General features: G+C 41.0%; 1 protein-coding gene across 2 annotated transcripts in view; it reads left to right on the top strand.

Annotated features, from left to right (window-relative positions):
* Positions 1-18,650, top strand: part of rabgap1l (RAB GTPase activating protein 1-like) — a 124,221-nt gene that overhangs the window by 85,977 nt on the left and 19,594 nt on the right. Inside the window, exons 1-5 of one of the 2 annotated variants that reach the window (XM_054752186.2) lie at positions 5,244-5,366; positions 6,119-6,193; positions 11,890-12,015; positions 14,095-14,238; positions 18,560-18,601. In XM_054752186.2, coding sequence (XP_054608161.2) covers positions 5,331-5,366; positions 6,119-6,193; positions 11,890-12,015; positions 14,095-14,238; positions 18,560-18,601 — 423 coding nt within the window. In that variant the 5' untranslated portion in view covers positions 5,244-5,330. Of the gene's footprint in view, positions 1-5,243; positions 5,367-6,118; positions 6,194-11,889; positions 12,016-14,094; positions 14,239-18,559; positions 18,602-18,650 lie in introns of those variants that run through there. The other variant, XM_015970875.3, reaches the window with a different exon arrangement.

The raw sequence follows: 18,650 nt of genomic DNA, 5'->3' as shown, positions 1-18,650 counted from the left end.
TCCCTTTTCTGTTTGCAGGTGGATCATGTTCAAAGGCTGACACATGTTCACATGTTTACATTCTCCCAGCAGCATCCTCAGACAAACAGAGCAACCAAGATAGCCGTACCTTCTCCTACATGGAAGACGATGGACTCACCAATCTAAACGAACCATTATAGCACTAGATGGGTTCATTCTGATGGGGGTTTATTTTTACTCGTGGCATGAAATTCGCTTTAAGACGTTTTAAGATTTTTAATGTATAAAATTTACATTAAATTATACACAGCACTACAGTAGTTGATGCTTGTAGGTTATGACCACTGATGATGAACACAGGAAACTTTACACCGTCAATGAAAACTTCTAACATTTCATATAGAAAAATCTGCCTTCTTGATGGTTGAGAAACTTGGCTTATTTTGCAGTAATCCTCCCTTCTGAGCCTATTATCTGCTCGGGCCAACAAATTTAGATTTCACCCACCAGGACCTCCCCCATCCATCTGTCAGCATACACTTCTCCCAGCTGAGTTGGGGACGTGTGAATGCCACACTCCATCAAGCATGTCAGCTTGCAGATTATACTACAGACAGCACTGCGAGACTTCTCCATTACCCCCACATCAAATACCAAATTAGCTGAACACGTCAGGGGTGGAACTCTGAGCGTCTACACTTATTTTTTTAGGCATGAGAAGAGGAAGTCTTTTATCTCTGCTGTTGCTGTGAGATTAGCTGGTAAAGAGTGAGAAACCTGCCAGAGCATCTGAAGATACTGAGCCTTTACCAGCTCAGTCTTTCCTCTGATGCGTTCAAACATTTCTGAGGTTTAAGATGGGCTGAGTGGTGTCTGATATTTTCATCTGTCATCCAGTTTTTGTTAACTCTGGAAAAGCAGCCTGTTTGTTGGCGAAGTAGCCTGGTTTATGGGGTTAGTCAACTTTAGCGCTCCCCTTGATCTACTGTAAAGGACAGAACTAGGCAGGCTGCCTCTCCTCTAACGGCTGCAGTGGGCAGGAGTGGGAAGTTGATCGGTCCTAAATGTAGGTAATGAATTTGACCTTCTTTCTCAGTGGTGAGTAATTTTTTTTGTTGTGGTGGTGGTCTGGTTTTTGGAAAAGGCTACTGAGCTTTTCATCCCTGACTCAAGTGTTTGTTCTTTTTATGCAGACAACTTGGTATTTTTACACCAATGTTTAATTTTTACACACTTTCTAAAGTCCATCACTGTAAAGTTGTTTGGTATGTTTTTGATATCGAATTGCTTGGAGGAATTGAAACCTAATGCCTGGTTAAGATGGACTGATTTTCAAAACATGAGACCACACATGTGGTGATATAAAATATTAGATATTGTACAGATGGTATATAGTATTGTACAGCTACAGTGGGATGTGAAAGTTTGGGTAGACTTGTTAATCTTCATGAAGTAAAAATTCATGAAGTTTAGCAAGACTACCCAAATTTTTGCATCCCACTGTATTATACAAATACTATATATATTATACAGGTACTATATATACCATATATATAATACAAGCAGAAAACCTTTGAGACTTTATTTTTCATTTCCTGTTTTATTAATTTGACGTCAACAGAAGAATATTTACATTTCTTATTTTTATTCTTCTCTAATGATTCTAGATTTTAGTTTAAAAAAAAACCTCTTTTATTTATTCCAAACCACTGTATAATATTTGCTGAGATGTTCAACTTTTGAAAACATAAATGTTTTAAATAAAAACTAATCTTCTGTTGACGCCGGTCGATCTACGTTCCTACCCTCACCTATGGTCACGAGCTTTGGGTAGTGACTGAAAGAACGAGATCGCGGATACAAGCGGCCAAAATCCGTTTTCTCCACTGGGTGGCTGGGCTTAGAGATGGGGTGAGAAGCTCGGTCATCCGGGAGGGGCTTGGAGTAGATCTGCTGCTCCTCAACATCGAGAGGAGCCAGTTGAGGTGGCTCGGGCTTCTGATTGGCATGCCTCCTGGACGCCTCCCTGGTCAGGTTTTCTGGGCAAGTCCAACCAGGAGGAGACCTAAAGGAAGACCACGCTGGAGGGACTATGTCTCTTGACTGGCATGGGAATGCCTTAGGATTCCCCTGGAGGAGCAGGCCCAAGTGGCTGGGGAGAGGGAAGTCTGTGCCTCTTGGCTTAGGCTGCTGCCCCCACAACCTCACTCCAGATAAATGGACGAAAATGGATGGACGGATAATCGTCTGATGCCCTCAAACCCCCCTAATAATATTAGAGAGTACTAGCCTGGTGAGCCATCCTATATATGTGAATATATAGTCTGGCCACGACCCACTGACCGCTCTGTCGTGGAGCAAAATCTACGGTTGTCTTTCAAACTGTTTCCGCATGCTATTGGAAAACATACAACTTACTATGATGCTACAGATGTCAGTCAATAGCCACGTTTACATGCGCATATTTAATCGGATTGAACGCCCAATCAGATCGAAAATTCTGTATGTAAACATGTCAATCGGAATATTCTGATCCGATTTGGCCCGATCGGATTGAAATTTCAATCCGATCGAGAGAGGTGGTTTATTCCGTTCATCATTTCGATTGACGTGCATGTACACAGCCATTCGGATTGTTGGGGTAAAATAAAGCCCACTGCGCATGTGTGCAACAGCGAGCGGGCCTCTCCGCTGTCATTTGGACTGCCTGACTTCAAAAATGATGGCGTAATTAACGAGCGGCGGCTTTTAAATCCGATGACAAGCCGTCCCCGTTTCAGTAATATTTAATTCAGAACTTGCATTTTGTGGAAGTAAAATAAAAATTATTCGACAAACATGTTCAAATCTGTACTGGAAATACGCAGGTTTATTGCAGGGGTTGCGGCACACGGATCCCCGTTTCTGTCAGCTTTGAACGCAGCAGCTTCTGCAGCAGGTGATGGAGACGCGCTTGTAAAGAAGACAGGATAACAGGGGTTTTACAGACCTAACTGGAGGCTAATGTTGGGTAGGAAAACGTCCTCGGTTAAATATTCTGGATGACAGTAAAGTCCGTGTTAAAAGCACGTAAACGCAGATGACCTGAGATGCGGTTCGTAAATGATGAACACAGGCTTCTAAACTTTCTGAACATCTTCTGTTATTTTGTTTGAACAGATTTTTCTCAACAGTTTCAGCTGATTGTCACATGTTATTAATAATAAGCCACAACAGAGCTCAGTAATAAATCATGAGTCTGAAGCGTCCAGGGTCACTGCAACCCTCCAACCCTAAATGCCCCCCCCCCCCCCCCCCATCCACACTGAGGTGACATGCGCTGCTTCATCGTGGCTGCAGGAGCTGAAGATGGGATAGTCCCAACCTACCACCCCTCCTAGGGGACACTTATGTTGTGCTGTCTGAAGTCTGTTGCATAACTCTGTCTGAGGTGTTTTTTTTTTTTTTTTTTTTTTGCAGAGCAAAGCTGCTCTCCTGCTGGAGAGTAGCTCTGAAGTGCCTCCTTTTTCCCTCCACCTGAACCTATCCTCATGTTACCCCTTATCTCTATTTAGGTAGCGCGACTCAGGGTTGCGAATGACCACAGTCACCAATTCTTGTCATGTGTCTTGAGCCCCCTTCAAACAGGCCATGAAAAATGGAAATGTTCCGGATTCTGTCCGTAAGACCTTTGTGTCTGAATACAAACATCTGACGTTTTCCGTAATTAAACCGGACGAAGCCCCTAGTAACAGGTCCGGACTTGTTACGGACAAGGTGGCTGCTTCAGACTGGTGAGGTCGAGTTCCGGACAGGGAGGAGGAGGGGACCGGGGGCTGCTGTGCGCACCTAGATAGCTCGCTCCTGTAGCATGCGGCGAACCATGGCAGCTCGCCTCCTACGGTACCGTCTAGACGCGCTTCACACCGCTTCAGTGATTCCTTTAACCATTGAGCTTCATCATCCAGATCTCTTATGCATCTTTGTGTGCGCAGAATTATGCTTAACATAAGTCCGATCCCCCCCCCCCGTCAGACATCTGGAACTTTTCCCTGCTGTGTGAAGGCAGCCGAAAGGACAAGTTCCAGTACAAAAGTGGTGTGTCTGAAAACACAGTTCCGGTAAAAAACGGATTGAATTGTCCACACATATTCCAGAATGTCTATCTGAAAAGGTTTTTACCCATGTATGTCTGATCTCTGAATTGTGTGTACTGAAACTCTAATTTCCCTCTGGGATTAATAAAGTATATGTGATTGAGAGCAAAGTCATTTAGCTTCTGCTTCTGTTCATGTAGATTTCTAGGTTATGATAACATAGATGATCAAAAATAGTGATTTGTTTTATATCCTGATATATTTATTGATATCGACTGATATGAAATTTTTTTTTCCCATGTCACCCAGCCCTATTAATCATGTGCTTACCTAAGATTGTTGGAAGGTGGTTATTGTGTCAAAAATTGGCATACATATCTTGCCATGCAAACCGGTCCTTAGTAACAGGATTTGATTTCCAGTCCAGGGCTTTTTGACATGATAGTGTGTTTTCACTGTTGGAGTGTATGAGAAGTACCGTTTTATCCTCTTAAAGTCTCTATAAAAGTCTGGATGGTATTATAGACCTCAGCTCTGCATTCAGAAAAGTGAAAACTTGCAGAAAGTGACATGTAAAGAGGCTGACATTGACAGAGAAGAAAAAGAGAGATAGGCAGTCCCTTGGCTAATTCTTCTGGGAAAGCTTGCAGGCTGGTGAGAAACTCTCTTAGGAAGTGTTCTTTGATGCTGATGTCCCGACAACGTTCACATTACAGTGACGAGAAGATCCACAAGGCATAAAGCTTTCAAGATCAAACAGTCCAGATATGACTGTCTGCTGATGCTCAGATATTTGCTAACGCGTAGGTGCCTTTCTACAGCTCCAAAAGATAAAACTAAACCATGTTTGAACATTTTGTAGAAATAAAATAGCACTTGGGCTAAAGTATTATTTATTCAACTTTATTACTTTTCATTCTATTATCCTTATTGGGGAAAAAAAGCTTTAGCACATGTAGCAGTTAAATGTGTGTTCTATTTTAAAGAGCCTGGAGGCTAAATACTCCAAATGCTCAAAAAATAAAAGGAACGCTTAAACAACTCGATGCAACTCCAAGCCAATCACACTTCTGTGAAATCAAACTGTCCAATTAGAAAACAACACTGATTGACAATCATTTTCACCTGCTGTTGTGCAAATGGAATAGACAGCAAGTGGAAATTACAGGCAATTAGCCGATAAAGGAGTGGTTCTGCAGGTGGTGACCACAGACCACTTCTCAGTTCCTCTGCTTTCTGCCTGATGTTTTGGTCACTTTTGGATGCTGACGGTGATTTCACTCTAGTGGTGGCATGAGACGAAGTCTACAATCCACACAGGGGGCTGAGGTAGTGGAACTCATCCAGGATGGCACATCAATGCGAGCTGTGGCAAGAAGGTTTGCTTTGTTTGTCAGCGTTGTGTCCAGAGCATGGAGGCACAACCAGGAGTCAGGCTAGTAAATCAGTGGATGGGAGGAGGCCATAGGAGGGCAGCAACCCAGCAGCAGGATTGCTACCTTCGCCTGTCCTCAAGGAGGAACAGGAGAAGTATTGTGGAGTTGCACCACAGGCTAGAAGTTGGTAGAAGCTTTAATGCAGGTCTGGGAGAAGATCCTTCAGGCGACCATCTGCCACCTCATCAGGAGCATGCCCAGGCATTGTAGGGAGGTCATACAGGCTTGTGGAAGCCACACACACTACTAAGCCTCATTCTGACTTGTTTTGAAGACATTACGTCAAAGCTGGATCTGCCTGTATTGTGTTTTCACTTTTTTGAGTGTGACCCCAAATCCAGACCTCCAAGGGTTGATAAATTTGATTTCCATTCATAATTTCTGTGCAATTTTGTTGTTAGCAAATTCAGTTATGTAAAGTACAAAGTATTTAATAAGAATATTTCATTAATTCAGATCTTATTTTTGTTTGCTTTATTTTTTTGAGCAGTGCACATATTAATATTACAGCTTTTATGTAGATCACCTTACTGGTGTCAGAGACCTTGGTGCTGTTGCTGGTGGATCATCCAGGTGTTCTCTCTCTCTCTCTCTCTCGCTCTCTCTCTCTCTCTCGCTCTCTCTCTCTCTCTCTCTCTCTCGCAGGCCTACTCCGTGTATGATGAAGAAATTGGTTATTGTCAGGGTCAGTCGTTTCTCGCTGCAGTTCTGCTTCTGCATGTAAGTAAACCTGTTACTGGTTATTCCAAACACTCAGTATGATTAGGTAATGCACAAATATTTAAGACTTTGATGAAAGTATTGCAATATTTCCTTTTGCACTTCAGAGCTGCATTTTTATCCCAATGTTTTTTTATTCTAATCAAATCTTCTGAAAATGTGCTTGTTTTCAGCTTTTTTACTTATTGAACATTTGCATTATTGTGGGTTATTTATAGTAGCATTTACAGAAATGTTGAAGCAAGTTTAATGTAATCTACACATTTTTTATCTCCAACCATTTTTGTTTGTAAAAGAAAACTGTCCAACATTCAGATATACTGTATATACATTGCATTTATAAAAAATTGGATCTCTTTATTTAACTTTTATTTTTAAATGCATTCAAATGCTTTTGAGTTACAACACAAATGAGCCCCTTGAGCTTTCCTCTTGCTTTTATTTAAAGTTGTTCATCGGTGATTAAAATTTACCTTAAATCTTTGACAAAGAAATTGTCAATAGGTGAAGACTTTATCAAGGTTTTAAAACTTTTACAAACAATGTTTGTTAGCTGCGTGAGCAACTGTCGGGACAGAAGGAATCAAAAGGAATGTACCTCAAATACCAAAATGAAATCACTGAGTACCTGTTTATAATACAACTCTCTTGGTAAAACGTTAATATATATGTTATCAATTAATCTGTAACACTTTATAAATCATTGAAAAGTGCAATTTGCAAGACAAAAATGACCTAATTATTTCATCTGGAGTTGCTCAATTACACAGAACAAATTGGGTTACTACTTTGTAAACACAATGAGCATTTATAAACGTGATGCTCTTACATACATTATTGTCACATTATCACTGATTATAAGTATCCAAAACGTAGCAAAATACACGGTGACATATTTTACACTTTACAATCATAGACTGTACATACAATAAGGCTCTCTTTGATAGTTGTGAAAATATATTAATGATTTGTAAAGTATTAAAGTGACTATGTGTATTTTCTAAGAACTTGGCATCATTTAATTCATTTTCAACGTTTCAATGGATATTTTCAGAGATAATAGGCAAAAACAACACATTGCCTCTTCAGTACATTAATAAACAAATATATAAACCATTTTTTGCCAATTAAAAAGCCTTAAGCCTGATTCATGCTTCTCCGTCTGCGTCAGTGCGGAGACACGCAACGTCCTTGCGTGCCTGCCGGAGAGCTCTCTTTCCTAAACATCCGTCAGTCGAGACGGAGAACGCAAGCTTGTGATTGGTCAGGACGCCGCTGTTGTTTACAGCGCCGCCATTGCGCCCTCAAAAACATAAAGAGAGCCGAGGATAACTAGCGGCAGACACGGAGAAGCTTGAAGAATACCTTGCGAAAAAACTCTAAAAATATGAACGTTTCATTCCCCCGTGACTGGAGGAGTGAAAAGATGCGCAGCAAACGTTTTATTTGTGGACAAAAATGACAGGAAACGTGGGTTTAGAGGTGGGGAGCGCATGAAGAGGTGGGAGAATGAGAGACAAATATGTCTGTGTTAAAAAGTCTCTTATATACAAAAAACACTATATAAACACACTATCTTGGACCGATACATGACAGGATACCACAGAACAGCGCTACGCCCTCTGTTGACCTGCCGGGCAATTGCTTTGCAACACTCTACAGGAGACGGAGAAGTATGAGAGCAAAACGCTTCCGTCAATCCGTGTGTCTGTCCCTTGCGGAGCTGATGGAGAAGCATGAACCAGGCTTTAGTGTATACTGGTACAGATAAGTCTAACCCTAACATAGATAGTAGAGATGTAAACTTATATGGACACACTGAAATAACCCAACGTTTTTCTGTTGTGATGCTGAATTGATATTTAAAGTGGTGTGTCAAGTTTGACTTGAGGATTAACAAGCAAACTATATTTTGTGTAGTGCAATTCAACCTCCGACTGCCAGGTGGCAGCAGTTTTTACTCGCCCCATTCTGACTAAACAATGACATCTCGCGATAACACTGGGTGTGTCTTGGAAGCATCTGGCCTGCGTTTTCTAATAAATGCAGTTTTAAAAATTGCAAATATCATCTGGCTTTTAGTATCGCAACTTATCGTATCATCTCCCTTGTATTGTGATAGATATCGTGTGTGTGTGCACCCATTTCTGGAGTTAAAGGAACACTACGAGAGTTTGTTGGGAAAATTAAGAAAGACAGATGGAGGACAGACCGAAGTCATGACACATGGAGGCGGAGTCCCAAATGGAGGAGAGACGATGGTGGGAAGTTTGGTCAGTGTCCAGATACCAAGGGCAGCAGAGGTTAAAGAGCAGTGAGACTGCGTGAGTAGTGAGGAGTTAGTGAGGAGTCTGGAGTGAAGAGACAGTCATGAAGAGGAGCGATAAATTTAATGAAAGGACACAGGGAAGTAGTGCAGAGGAAGAGGCTGTAAAGGTATAGAAAAGAAGGAGAGGTAATGGGGACAGACGCAATAAAATAAGTAGAGGTTATACAGAAGGAGAAGGAGGCAGAGGAGTTATGGAGGTAGAAAGAGAAGGGCGAGATTATAGAAGAGATGTCAAGACGATTTATTGGGGTTCAAGTTTATCTGCAGGAGCCCATTCAGCCCCAAACACATACTGTCACTCTGATTAAATATCTCCTCCCTGTCCTCAAGTGTGAGTGTGTTTGTGTGAGTTAAAAGAACAAATAAACCCATTAATACACATAAACACACAGCGATGAGCTTCCTCTCATACTCTTTATGTGCATTTATCCAAACGCAATCACTGAAGCATCGAGAGGCAGTGAAACGCATAAATCAGAAAGACTGTATGGACATATAAAGTTAGCCTTTTATGTTCGTCACCTTTGGCTGAGAGTTTATGTAGATCCAGTTAAGTAGTGCCACCATTAAACAGCTTATTTTGTTCCTGTTGAAGTTTTGTCTTTTCCCCCCCCCCAATAAAATGTCAAAAAAAGCTTCCAGGTTTATTAATAGAGTAAAAAAGGCCAACATTTTAAGCAGGTGTGTGTATTAAAGTGGATGGTGACTAATAGTCGAGGTGATTGCTCCTTCCAGTCTGTTGCACCTCGACTTTGGAATGATCTTCCTTTATCCTTACGCAGCATTGACAGTCTGGACACTTTTAAAAAACAACCCTTTTATTTAAAGCTGCTTTTACCTAAATCTTTTATTTTCTTATTTTTTACTCAAATTTTTAATCTTTCATCTGTTTGTGAAATTTTATAATTTTATGACTTTATTTTTTCTGATAATCTGATTCTGCTTTGAGACCATTATGATTTTATGACTGTTTTATTTTGTTTTGATCTATGTGAAGCACTTTAGTGATTCTATGTCTGTGATAAATAAAATTTACTTACTTACTAATAAATTACAGGTTTTATCTAAATAATTATAATTTTAATCTCTGGAAAGTACAGTCTTGGAAAAAACTCATCCAGTCATTGCAAACGTTGCATTCTTAATGATTGGATCCTGATCCATCCATCAAGCAGTCCTCTGAATGACCCTCCCCCTCTGTGCATACTGTACCTCGTAATGTGAACGAGTCATGAGATTTTGGCTTGGAGCAGCTGAACAGGAAGCAAAGCCAGAGCTGGGCTAGCTAGTGTGCATAACAGAATGTTCCGTTCTGTTTATTTTCACATTTCATTTAAAGAATTGTTTTATATGTGCTGTTTAGAGTCTGGTTCTGTTTTAATTGGTAAACGTTTAAGTGACAAACCTGTTGTCTGTGAACGCAGCCTGTCAGCTGTCAGAGCTGTCTGTTAGTTGCCTCGGAAACGTTTGTGCGTGTTTGTTTGAAGTTAGGAAAAATATATATAATATATAATAAAAATATATAATAAAAACATTTGAAGGTTTACAAGTAAACACACAACTTGTACAATTCAAAATTGGGTACGGGCAGAAGTATAAGCTTATAACCCCAACCCCCCAAACTATTTTAAACTTAAACAAAATTTTAGAATGGTAAATGGCCTGTATTTGATATAGCGCCTTCTAGAGTCCTGGAACCCCCCAAGGCGCTTTTCAACTCAATCAGTAATTCACCCATTCACACACACATTCACACACTGGTGGGGATGAGCTAGGATGTAGCCACAGCTGCCCTGGGATGCGCTGACAGGCGAGACTGCCGAACACTGGCGCCACCGGTCCCGCCAACCACCACCAGCAGGCAAGGTGGGTTAAGTGTCTTGGCCAAGGACACAATGACAGTGACAGACTGAGCGGGGATCAAACCTGCAACCTTCCGATTACGAGGCGAGCACTTAACTCCTGTGCCACCGTCGCCCCGATTCCATAATTTATACACCGTTATTGAAATGAGAATATATTCAAATCCCCATTCTTGCGTTATAAATAGTAATAACCTTTAATATTTTATGCATTTTTTTTCATTGACTTGATTCATAATATTTAATCACATTTGATTTAAACATACCCTTAAACTTTAACATTGTTGAACAATCTTTTTGCTCCTGGTCTAATTTATTCCACACATAAACCCCACCACAAGAGATACAAAGTTGTTTCATTTTAGTTCTTACTTTAGGCTTTCTAAACATTTTATACCCTCTGAGATCATAAACACTCTCTGATCTGGAACAGATCCTGAATTTGTTTTGGCATCAAATTATTCATCACTTTATACATAAATTGTGCAGTTCTTAATGTAAATAATTCTCTTAACTTTAATATGTTTAAACAAATAAAAAGTAAATGTGTGTGCTCTCTACAAGCTGCTTTATTTACAAGTCGAATTACTCTCTTCTGAATTATAAACAAAGGCTTTAAGTGGGTTTCGTAGGTGTTTCCCCACACTTCAACACAATACATGAAATAAGGCAGAATTAAGGAACAACACAAAAGATATAAAGCTTTTTCATTTAAAAATTCTTTAACTTTATAGAGAACTGCTAATGATTTAGATAACGTTGCTTTAACTGAGTCAATATGTGGTTTCCAACTTAACTTTTTTCCTATGGTTATGCCAAGAAATTTTATTTCACTCACTCTTCAATTTCTGTGTAATTTATTTTAAGATGTGTATCCACTGTAATTGCTCTATAGTAAATATGATAAATTTAGTTTTACTTAAATTTAAAGTTAATTTATTTAAATCAAACCTAGGGATAAACCAATAAAGCTAAACACGCTAGTATACTAAACTTACAGGTTTGAGGGTGTATTACGTTAGGAATTATTGCAGGAAAGGTGCCAATAACGGGGCTACAACTTTAAACGGACCCCTCTGGAACAACTACTGCACGTTCCTGTAGTCTGGAGGTGTGGCTTAAAGGGGAACCCTGAGGAAAAATTGTATAATTTCAGAAGCAGCTTGCTTGAAGAAAGGAAAACATCTTGTATTCCACTTTAAACATCTTCTGTCCATTCATTCTGTGTATTTTGTCAACTTGCATTGCTTGGCTCTTTTAAAACACAGAAAGAGTTGTTCTTTACCTTGTTTTGCTAACATTTCAGCTAATTGCTATAGCCATCATCAGAGTTGTGTTGATGTTGGTGGCATCACTTCCGATCTCCATTTTAACTCTGAGGATGGCTATAGTAATTAGCCAAAACGTTAGCAAAACAAGGTAAAGAACAATTTCTTTTTTCTGTTTTTAAAAGAACCAAGAATGCATCTTGTATTCCATCTTTAAAGTCATTAATGCTTTCTCAGATGCCCGAGGAGCAAGCCTTCTGTGTAATGGTGAAGATCATGTATGAATATGGCCTCAGAGGCCTCTACAAGAACAACTTTGAAGATCTTCACTGCAAGTTCTACCAGCTGGAGAGACTGATACAGGTTAGTGATGCTCTAGACACTGACGAGTTGTGAAAAGGAACATTTCTTAAGATCTGTTATGCTTTGACCAAATTAAAATTTTGACTAATACAGGAGCCAGGTCATCTAACCAAATCACTTATCTTACTGAAGACTTCTGCACACAGTCAGTTGTTCAAAAAGAAAAAAGCTGCTCACCATTTTCTGATCATTGATACCAGAAGCTAAAAATGTCAGTCCAATTCAAACGTAAACAAACACCTCAAAACAATAATGACTCTGAGATGGAAAACTGCCACACTACATAACAGTATTACAGGTCCTTCTCAAAAAATTAGCATATTGTGATAAAGTTCGTTATTTTCTGTAATGTACTGATAAACATTAGACTTTCATATATATTAGATTCATTCCACACAACTGAAGTAGTTCAAGCATTTTATTGTTTCTAATATTGATGATTTTGGCATACAGCTCATGAAAACCCCAAATTCTTATCTCAAAAAATTAGCATTTTTCATCCGACCAATAAAAGAAAAGTGTTTTTAATACAAAAAAGTCGACCTTCAAATAATTATGTTCAGTTATGCACTCAATACTTGGTCAGGAATCCTTTTGCAGAAATGACTGCTTCAGTGCGGCGTGGCATGGAGACAATCAGCCTGTAGCACTGCTGAGGTGTTATGGAGGCCCAGGATGCTTCGATAGCGGCCTTAAGCTCATCCAGAGTGTTGGCTTTTGCGTCTCTCAACTTTCTCTTCACAATATCCCACAGACTCTCTCTGGGGTTCAGGTCAGGAGAGTTGGCAGGCCAATTGAGCACAGTACCATGGTCAGTGAACCATTTACCAGTGGTTTTGGCACTGTGAGCAGGTGCCAGGTCGTGCTGAAAAATGAAATCTTAATCTCCATAAAGCTTTTCAGCAGATGGAAGCATGATGTGCTCCAAAATCTCCTGATAACTAGCTGCATTGACCCTGCCCTTGATAAAACACAGTGGACCAACACCAGCAGCTGACATGGCACCCCAGACCATCACTGACTGTGGGTATTTGACACTGGACTTCAGGCATTTTGGCATTTCCCTCTGCCCAGTCTTCCTCCAGACTCTGGCACCTTCATTTCCGAATGACATGCAACATTTGCTTTCATCCGAAAAAATTACTTTGGACCACTGAGCAACAGTCCAGTGCTGCTTCTCTGTAGCCCAGGTCAGGCGCTTCTGCCGCTGTTTCTGGTTCAAAAGTGGCTTGACCTGGGGAATGCGGCACATGTAGCCCATTTCCTGCACACGCCTGTACACGGTGGCTCTGGATGTCTCTGCTCCAGACTCAGTCCACTGCTTCCGCAGGTCCCCCAAGGTCTGGAATCGGTCCTTCTCCACAATGTTCCTCGGGGTCCGGTCACCTCTTGTCGTTGTGCAGCGTTTTCTGCCACACTTTTTCCTTCCCACAGGCTTCCGACTGAGGTGCCATGATACAGCACTCTGGGAACAGCCTATTCATTCAGAAATTTTCTGTGTCTTACCCTCTTGCTTGAGGGTGTCAATGATGGCCTTCTGGACAGCAGTCAGGTCGGCAGTCTTACCCATGATTGCGGTTTCGAGTAATGAACCAGGCTGGGAGGTTTTAAAAGCCTCAGGAATCTTTTGCAGGTGTTTAGAGTTAATTAGTTGATTCAGAGGATTAGGCTAATAGCTCATTTTAGAGAACCATTTCATGATATGCAAATTTTTTGAGATAGGAATTTTGGGTTTTCATGAGCTGTATGCCAAAATCATCAATATTAGAAACAATAAAAGGCTTGAACTACTTCAGCTGAGCGTAATGAATCTAATATATATGAAAGTCTAATGTTTATCAGTACATTACAGACAATAATGAACTTTATCACAATATGCTAATTTTTTGAGAAGGACCTGTATAGCATGCTCCAGCTCCATGATTAGAACTGGATCATGAAGTCATTTTGTATGTGGTCTCTTATCAGTGAACAATGTGAACATTCTCTGAACAGTGTCCCCGACTATTAGGTCTGATGAAACCACTAGCAGAGAGTTTGATCTCACATCCTCTTTATTTTGTTATTCTGCTCCCCCAGGAACAGCTTTCAGACCTTTGGACCCACTTCCAGGAGCTGAACCTGGAGGCACACATGTATGCCTCCCAGTGGTTCCTCACACTCTTCACGGCCAAGTTCCCCCTCTGCGTGGTTTTCCACATCACTGACTTGCTGCTGTGCGAGGTAAAGGCAGTACAATGCTTTATGCTGAGAGCATTGTGGAAGGGATTTTGTCCACATTGTATGTATGTAGTCCAATAATGGGAAGGTCAACCATCTGGAAACATATTAGAAGAAAGCAAAGAAGGTCATTAGGAATAAAAAAAGCTGACAGAAATGTGTGTTAGTCATCATCACACAGAGATAAAGGAGACTGACCACAAGTGACCACACTTCCTGTACACCACCTCCTCTTATGCATCCGCAGGCTTTTAAGGGCTAGTACAATTATTGCTCTTTTACAGATTATGAGTGATTTATTTTTACCTTCATCTATGATTTGAGTGATTGTAAAACATTTTCCTTAAAGTAATGCAGGAACTTCTTTAGCTGAAGGGGAATAAGAAAGATGGGACCTCTGAAGAGGATGCGTTTCCATTTGGGGTGAGAGCACCGAGAAGTGAGGAGTACTGAGTAACGGTTCCTGGTGGATGTAGGACCCTGTCAGGGCTGCTCATTACTGCTATGGACAGAATCTGTAGGCGCAGCTGAGAGGCAGAGCCAGAGAGAGTGTTTCCAGTTCAACTGGTTTAGTGTCTTTGCAGATGATGTGGTTCTGTTTGCTCCTTTGAGCAGGAAGATTCTGTGTGCACTGAAGCAACTGGAATGGTGTCTTCAGGTTGGGAAGGAGCTTTTGCCTAAGTAGAAAACTATCTGGGGGGGGGGGGGGGGGGGGTGTCGGGAACAGAGCTACAGATTGACAGGCAGGTCGGGTCAACATCTGCAATGAGGCAGAAGCACCAGGGGTCTGGGATAGAGCTGATTTGTGTTCCAGCTCACATATGTCGTCATGAGCTATGTGTAGCGACTGACAGAAGGAGGTCTCTGACACTAGCTGCTGAAATGAGCCTCCTCTAAAGGCTAGGGTAGACTGATTAGCACATCTGCCTTGCAGGATCACGTTAAAGGCTTTTAGTGAGGATGCCTACATGATATTTCCTATGAGAGATGTTTTAGACATGTCCGACTGGAAGGAGGCTTCAGAGCACATCCTCCACTCTCTGGAAGGATATCTTAAAGGCTGCCTTGGGAATACTTTGATATTTCCTCAGAAGATCCTGAAGAGGTGTCGGTGGTGGATGGGAATTGCTTGCTTGAGGTCCAGTCCCACATAAAAACAACCGCACACATACACACAACAAGGCCCCGGATCTTATCATCAGATGTGATTTCCACCCATCTACAGCCTTTCAGATGGCTGGTGTGTGTGTGTGTGTTCATTCGACGTCTCTTATTCCTAACAAAGCTTCATTACTGAACTGATAAACAGGAAACATCTTATTGAGCCACCAGTCTGGAGATAAATCAGGTACTTTGTTTCCAGGAGCCAGGCGTAGAAGCCCTCATGTAAAATAATCAAAGGAGATAGACTTTGTCCTCAATAACAGCTCAGAAGGATCTGTACAGATGTTAAGGAACAGTCCCAGGATGATGTGGTGGATTTGTCTGGTGACTCAGCAACATCATGATACCCACAAAGTCAAATCCAGACCTAGGAGAGAGTGGGACTACTTTATTCAGTTTTACTTGTGCGCTTTTTGGATTTTGCTCTTTTATCTATAGAAATTAAAATAGTAGAGCAGTAGTGCTTTAATAAATGAATCTTTCTTTGTTTTTTTCTTTTCAAAGATTCAGTGCATCCAAAGTTAAAAGCTTTGTGCCTCTTCTCCCTCCATCCCCTCCTCTCATCCTCTCCCACTCTGCTCCTGTTGGCCCGAGGCGATACAATTAAAAGTTATCACCCAATGAGCTGAATGATGAAAACATGCCTTTTCCTCCTTCTGGTGTTACTGTTGTCATGGTTTTATTTATTTTTATTTATTTATTTTTTTTGCTTGTTCCTTTTTCATTCTGTATTAATTTTTTTATCTTTATTCATTCCTCTGGGTATCAGAAGTTTAAAGGGTTATTCCTCACTACATTTAGTCTGTTGCCGAAGTGGGTGAAGTCATTTTGTAACCAGCCCAGTCATTCTCCTAATATGGCAGTATTCTTTTAGCTTTAGCTTATGTTACACCCCTCTATTCAATTAGCCTGGCTGTGTGCAGGCCTTGATTGCACTGAGTGGTTGCACCTGTGTGTGCAGGATAAAAGCCTGCCTGGTGCAGCTTCTGAGATGAGACTGATCTGAGGTAGCACGTTTGGCGTGCATGCATGCACGCATGCATGCATGCATGCATGCACGCGTGCGTGCGTGTGTTTTTCTTTTCTCTCTACCTGCCCTCTCTGTTTTTACAGGTTGTAAGGTGACCAGACCAGAGGGGATTGGTGTGGTCCTGTTGAGTTTCTAGAGGAACTCTTTTGAGGGTGGAGGTGTTACACCCCTCTATTCAATTGGTCTGGCTGTGTGCAGTCCTTGATTGCACTGAGTGGCTGCACTGGATAAAAGCATGCTTGTTGCACCTTCTGAGATGAGACTGATCAGAGGGAGCACCTTTGTGAGCTCTTCCTGTGTGGCAATTTTGGTGAGGCCTTTTGGAGGCCAAATTTTAATTAAAAAATTCTCGTTAACGTGCATCATGTGTCCAGACCTGGTTCTTATGTTGCGATCCGACGAGTCGGGTCGTAACACTGAGCATAAATAATGTAAGTTAATGGTAACAACTAGCACCATTTTAAGCCACTGCTTCAAAGCACAAGGACATGCACAGCGGCGTGACGTCTGGCAGACATTGTCACTTCCGAGTTCACTGTATAACATTTGCAACATGTCAGCCTAATGGGAGTAAATGGTGAGTTTTGGGGCCACTGCATGGTGTCCTTGTGCTCTGCAGCGCCCCAAGGCAAAATGGGCACCTGTAAATTCTCTGTGTTTCTGATTTTCTGGATCATTATTGAATCATTTTCTTGACTTTCATGTGAAATACTAGCTGTTACCATTCACTTACACTGTTTATGCTAAGCTAAAGCTAATGGAATTTATGTCAGATTAGGGAAATGACTGAGCTCTTTCCAACGTGCTTTCAAACTTTCCCACTTATCTAACCCTTGTGGTAGCTACTTTAGCGACAGAATTTTATTTTCTGCTTATGATTGTTTTACGAAGGAATACTCAGCTGGTTTTTGTTCAATCAGACAGGCTAAAACTAGTGAAGACTTGCCCCGTCACCTTTTGGAGCTCATACTGTATCATCTCCTCTCCGCCTGTTTGCCTTTCATCTCCCCAGATTCTGTCTCTGTGGGGTTCTCTCTCTCTCTCTCTCTCTCTCTCTCTCTCTCTCTCTCTCTCTCTCTCTCTCTCTCTCTCTCTCTCTCTCTCTCTCTCTCTCTCTCTCTCTCTCTCTCTCTCTCTCTCTCTCTCTCTCTCTCTCTCTCTCTCTCTCTGGCGCGCGTGCCTTTGATCGGGTCTCAGCATGGCAGCACCATCTTCAGGCCTGCGAAGATAGGTGTGCAGCAGGAGCCCACCCTCTTTTCATTTCCTTCTGTTATTTTTGGAGCGCTCCAGATATTTTTAGCTCTGTGTTGCCATGTGAACTGGTTGTCCCGGAGACCAAGGAGAGGGGTGCTCCCATGCAGAGCTGGCATCCAGTTTTTCTTTTGTGTCAAAATTGAAAGCGCTGTCATGATGAAGGAGGGAAAGAAAGCACATTGTCATTGTGCTTGGGGGCATGCATCAAAAATAATAATAATAAAGCAACTCGTGATGTTTGGCTTGAAAATGTCAGTGATGGTATTTGATGAAAGATCATTTATAAATCAAACAATGGTAAAGTTCATTATGAGATTATTTTGCATGACTTTTATTCGGTACGATGGTGTAACAGTGTGTTTACTTTAGATTGTTATCTATCCACTGGCTCTAATATCTGCTTTGTATGAATGAATCACAGCATGATGCAAATTAGATGTACAGTAGAGAAATGAAACAACCTAATGATGAAAAATCTTTGACACGTCAAAACAACAGCATGATTTTATTTTGTATTTGCACGAATGTGTTTGTGCATTTTTTAAATTCTCAAATGTTTTAAAATGCAATGCTAATTCTTCTATTTTGCTGCTGATATTTTTTTCATTTCCATTTCTGTTTTATTACACCTCCTCAACTATGAAATAGAAAAAACAAGGGTTTTGTTATGTATTAACAGTGAAAATACTTTTATTTACACTGATATTAAAACACATTATGACTCACAACTGAGCTGTGGTTCAAACTTTTAGCAGAAATCCTTCCATGAATTATAAGTACTCGTGTATTCTTGCTTGGTTATGTACAATCAGTACTCTCTGATGAACTGAAATAATGTTCCAGTTTTTGGTTCTCATCTGTTTTTCTGTCTTCCAGGGACTGAACATCATCTTCAATGTGGCTTTGGCTCTGCTCAAGGTCAGTGATGAAGTCATTCAGTTCTGCTTGTTTCTGCACTTGTGAATAA

This window comes from Nothobranchius furzeri, chromosome 8, assembly GCF_043380555.1.
Source record: "Nothobranchius furzeri strain GRZ-AD chromosome 8, NfurGRZ-RIMD1, whole genome shotgun sequence".
Classification (NCBI taxonomy): domain Eukaryota; kingdom Metazoa; phylum Chordata; class Actinopteri; order Cyprinodontiformes; family Nothobranchiidae; genus Nothobranchius; species Nothobranchius furzeri.
This window is presented reverse-complemented; position numbering and strand designations above follow the sequence as displayed.